This window comes from Canis aureus, chromosome X (assembly GCF_053574225.1).
Source record: "Canis aureus isolate CA01 chromosome X, VMU_Caureus_v.1.0, whole genome shotgun sequence".
NCBI lineage: Eukaryota > Metazoa > Chordata > Mammalia > Carnivora > Canidae > Canis > Canis aureus.
In genome coordinates, this window is record NC_135649.1 from 85,527,411 (window position 1) to 85,532,410 (window position 5,000).

At 37.9% G+C, this 5,000-nt stretch overlaps 1 protein-coding gene across 7 annotated transcripts in view; it reads right to left on the reverse strand.

Annotated features, from left to right (window-relative positions):
* Positions 1-5,000, reverse strand: part of KDM6A (lysine demethylase 6A) — a 213,089-nt gene that overhangs the window by 45,718 nt on the left and 162,371 nt on the right. For 4 of the 7 annotated variants that reach the window (XM_077888741.1, XM_077888743.1, XM_077888744.1 and 1 more), the window contains 2 exons: positions 4,470-4,571; positions 3,412-3,807 (listed from right to left, as the gene is read on the reverse strand). In XM_077888741.1, coding sequence (XP_077744867.1) covers positions 3,412-3,807; positions 4,470-4,571 — 498 coding nt within the window. The remainder of the gene's footprint in view (positions 1-3,411; positions 3,808-4,469; positions 4,572-5,000) is intronic. The other 3 variants (XM_077888742.1, XM_077888745.1, XM_077888747.1) reach the window with 1 other exon arrangement.

The window sequence follows — 5,000 nt, forward strand, 5'->3', positions numbered from 1 at the left end:
AAAGGTAAATACACCATACAAGTCTATCAATGGTCTAGCTTTCATTACAACTTGAGAAAAGTATCCGAAGAAGTTTATGTAAAAGATAGTATTGAAAAAGCCTCCTTAATTATATTAATACCAGAGATAGAAGCTCCCCAGCTACGGTGGTCATGCAGCAACCTCATTTAGGAAACTTCTGACCTAGAATCCAATTCAATGAGATTTTTTAGACAACTTTCCCAACTGCATTACCAAATTATAAAGCTTCTACGGACACTGACTGGCCTGGGAGCCTGTGAAACCAAGGCTGTGGCTCTCTGCCACTTAGTATTCTGTCATACACAGAGGCCTCATGGCCTGTTAACTGAAGGTTCTTTCATTGGAATTATGTTTTTAAAAGACAGCAGTATTTCCAAAGTGGAGTTAAAAGAGTATTTACTGAAAATCTAAGCAAGTCAGGGAATTAGACATAATAAAGAATAACAGAATCATAAGTTACAATAGTAACACAGGTCCTCATTTATTAACTGCCAATGATACCTTAGCACTATAGGCATTCTAACAAAAATTACGTGTTATCTTTTTAACAATCTTTTAATGTTGAAAGACCCAGAACCCCCAAAATCCCATCCTCTCATCTACTCTAAGAATTCTCTCCTCTTTCTCCTGTGTTAATATCTCCCTCTCTACCAAACCCTGCCCATTAGCTTTCACTGCCCTACCCTCCAAATTTCTTTCTTATTTCTTCCAACTTACATTTAAAACAAAAAACAACTGTTAATCCCACTTCCCCTTCAGCTACCACTGTTTCTCTCCTTCCTTTTTATGTCATGATCTATGAGGATGGTACCTCTGACACTGTGTAGTGCACAGCCCACATGACTTTAAAGTCTCTGTGTTGGAACGGTCTGTATTTATTGCTTTCAATTTCTCTCCTTCCATTTTAGTGTTGAAGCCAACTACAGTTAGGCTTTTGCCCCCACCAATTCACCAAAATTGTTGTTATCCAAACGTTTTTTGTAAAGTGTCACACAGCAAATATTAGGGCCATACAGTCTCTGTTACATTCTTTTTTTTTTTTTTAATGCTTTAAAAATGAAAAATTCCTTCTTCATTTGTGGGCTGTAAAAACAAAAACAGTAACAAAAGCAGGTCGTGGTCATGGAGTAGATTTTTAGCCTTAGTTCTTCTTGGTCCCAGCAATGTCACCAAATACCTCAGATGGTCAATTCCCAGTCTTCAACCTAGACCTAGGAGCACTACATGATTTATACTTTGATCATGCTTTCTTCCTTAAAAGATTTTCCTCACTTGGCTTCCAGGGAATCACTCACATTCTCCTAGATCTCCTACTACCACCTCACAGGTCACTCCCCTTCTAATCTTCTTTACTAGTTCTTCAATTTCCTGACCTATCACACTGGAATGCTCTAAGGCTCACAGTCTTGAATCTTCTTCCTCCATCTACTCACTACCCCCTCTATACCTCCTGCATGGTGATCTCACCCAGACTCATCCATCCCTTGAGTTGAGTCAGGCTAGCTTGGACTCCCCTCTCTCACACCCCACTCTATTAGCTAATCCCATCAGTTCTAACTTCCAAATGAATCCAAAAGCTGACCGCTTCTACTGTTGCCATTCTGGATCTAGCCACCACCACCTCTTATCTTGGATTACAGCAATATATCTCCAAATCGGTCATATCATTTTTACCTTTGCCTCCTTTAGTCTATCCACAGAACACCAGAGAAGATCTAGTTAAAAACTAAGTCAGAACATGTTATTCCTCCACTCAAAACTCCCCTACAATTTCTCATGTAACACACAATAAAATTCAATACCCTTAAAATGGCCTACAAGGCTGAACATGATTTAGCCAGCTTGTTTCCAGCTGGACATTTACCTCCCTTCTCACCCTTTGTTGGCCTGGCTCAGCCATGCTTGCCACCTTGATTTGACTCAAAAAATGCAAAATACACTCTCTACCATAGGGCCTATTGCTCGTTGCTGTTCCCTGGACTTGTAAAATTCTTATCACAAATACCTTCAAGGCTCACTTCTATAACTCCTTCAGGTCTTTATTCACGTCACCTTCCAGTGAAGCCTTCCCGGACCTTCCTGTGAATCCTCTACCACTGATCTCTAGTGCTCCCCAGCTCCTCTTTCTAATACACTTTTCCAGAGAACTAATCAGATCATTACCTAATGTTCTATATAGACTGTTTTATTGTTTTTTAACTTGCATGAATTGAGACATTTTTGTGTGTTTGTGGATTTATCCCCAGAACCTGAAATAGGACATGGACATAGTACGTGCTCAACATTTAAGAATAAATTAAACTTCTAATCATAATAGAAGGGATGGTCCCAGCAACAGTAGTACCTCAAGAATAAACTTCAAAGTCTTAGAAAAGGAAATTATCTCAGTTTGATCAATAACATAAGGCTAACTAGCAGTAAGTCAAATATTTCTTAAAATGGACTAATAAAAGTACAAATAATTTGGCAATGTGTGTTGGCAAATTTTTTTTTTTTTTTGATGCTTACTCTTTGACCCTTCAGTTCTACTTTGAAACACCTGTTCCATGGAAACAATCCAAAACATAGGGGAAACTATGTGCATGAATATTTAGAAGTAAAAACTAAGAAATTATATGTCTAACAGTGAACTGAGTAAAATATGGCAGGTATCTTTGATAGAAATAATGTTCATGAAATCCATTATTCTGTTCTGAAAACTTCAAGGGCTCCACTTTGCCTTTGAGACAGATAGGCAACTTTCTCTACCTTCCTCAGCCTCATATTTCACCCCTCCTTCTTCATAATCTATACTCTAGGAGCACTTTACCAACTCTCCCCACTCCCAAATTCTCTAATTTCTGGAGACTCCAACATCTTAGTTTATGTGCCTTCCTAGGTACTCTGGCAACACTTTTCACCAAAGTTATGCTTCACAGTAATTTATAGTAACCGCTTCTCTAATGGTCTTTTTCACCCACCACAGTGAATATCTAAAACTTAGCATAAGCACCTGATCTTAAGTAGGTAATATATGTAGAAATGAACTAAGTAGCATTACATAAATGTTTATGCCATTGTAAATTAATAGTAAATTTTTGGGGACTGTATGATCTATTTTTTTTGGGGGGGGGGGAAGTTCCAAGATTATGTGGGTGTGTATGTGTGCGTGTGCATGGGAGAGAATTTTATAATGGAGAAGAAAACATATTTGTGTGTGTGTGTGTGTGTGTGTGTGTGTGTGTATGTGTGTATAGGGAGTCAAAATGTAGCTAATAACATTATAGTACTGTAAAATGCTTATAAAAACAGTTCTTCAAACTTCTATTTCTTTTCCTCTCAAAATACATAATATCAAATAAAGACAACTATTATGTGAGGAGCCAACAAGGCAGTTAGTCCTTCTATTACCTGAGTGGAGTTAGATAGTTGGTTTTTCCACGGCTCCTCTGCGCTGCTGGTCAGGTTTGTGCGGTTATGAGGTAGAGTGAGTGCGTTTCGCTGCAGGTAAGGCACGTTTCCATTACTTCCACTTCCTGTTATGTGATTATTGCCTATCAATATAGTGTCTGTACTCCCCAGCGTTCTTGATGTGCTACAGGGAACATGGCCTGCAGAAAAGGGTCCGTTGGCCAAAGGCTGCCCAGGGCAGGCAGGGCGGACTCCAGGCTGAGAGACGCTAGGCACTCTGGTCAGAGCAAGCTGTGGCTGCTGGCCAGAGACTGAGTTTGTAGGCAGTGATGAGTCAGCTGTTGGCCCATTAGGAATTCCAGTAGATCGTACCTGTGCAACTCCTGTTTGTCTCATCTGTGAAAAAGCAAATGAAAAATAAATGCTGTAGTGTGGCCCATAAGGTAGAGAACTGGAATATGAAGGTGTATAACCAGGTAATCTCTGATTTTACCCTAACATTTAATTTCTCTAGGTTGAAAAATACAGTTTTAGAAACAAGAAATTTTGTTTGTTCATATTTAGATTAGCTTCCTCAGAAAAGCAGAAATCTGTTTTGAGAAACATCTCTTTAGTAATGATAAAAGAAAGCAGCTGAAAATTATGAAAACTTTGGAATTTATAGGTCTTTTTCCTTAAGCACAAAACAGGGGTTATCAAATTTTCATTCTAGTGTATTTATATGCCAGACCCTCCAAACTAAACAAGTCCTAAAAAATCTCACCTCAGTTTAGGATAGTTTGTTAAGTATTCAATAATATGAATAAACTCTTGGAACACAGGCAAAATAGCATGTAAATACATAACAAAATACCCAGTCTTATGCTCAAAATTAAATTTACAGCTGTTTTTACCTAAAAATTTCTGTCCATTATTAGTAGTTTAAGAAGTAAGATTACTAAATTCCACCAAATACTGGCAGAAAGAAGTGGGCATGAACATGCTCTAAAAGGATGTTTTAGTCAAGAAAAATACTCAAAATTCTAACAAATTTTAGGGGAAAAAAATGCTATACACACTTGGTGTTGTTGCATTAAGACAAACTGACTTTCCAGCTGTTCCAGCATCAGTTTCTGTGCTGGATTTAAGTTATTTCTATTTGCACGGAGCTGTTCCAAGTGCTAGAAGAAGAAGAAAGGAGAATACAGTCAAAGGCATATCTAAGAAACCAGCTCAAGCTCACTATTCTAAGCAACCTTGTCCTGAAATGACTAGACCAACTCAGAACTGCTGTCTAGCCAAAGATAGATTCCTGGTCAATGGCAATCAACCCCAGGATGAAGCCCTTTAAGAAGTTTGAGAAGGTAAGAAATAAACATTCATCTAAAGAGATTTACTATAATGTGATATTTGAGACAAATGGGCATAAAATTTTACTCGTTAAAACAGTATTTTTCAGTATTTACACAGAAAGTTCTTTAAGCTTAAAAATGCATGACAAGTACACTCAATGTAGCACTGTTTAGAAAAGGAAAGTTTGAAGATAGCCTGACTATCCAAAACTAGTGCTCTGCTTAAATAAAGGTGTGACACCTACATAAAGAAATATA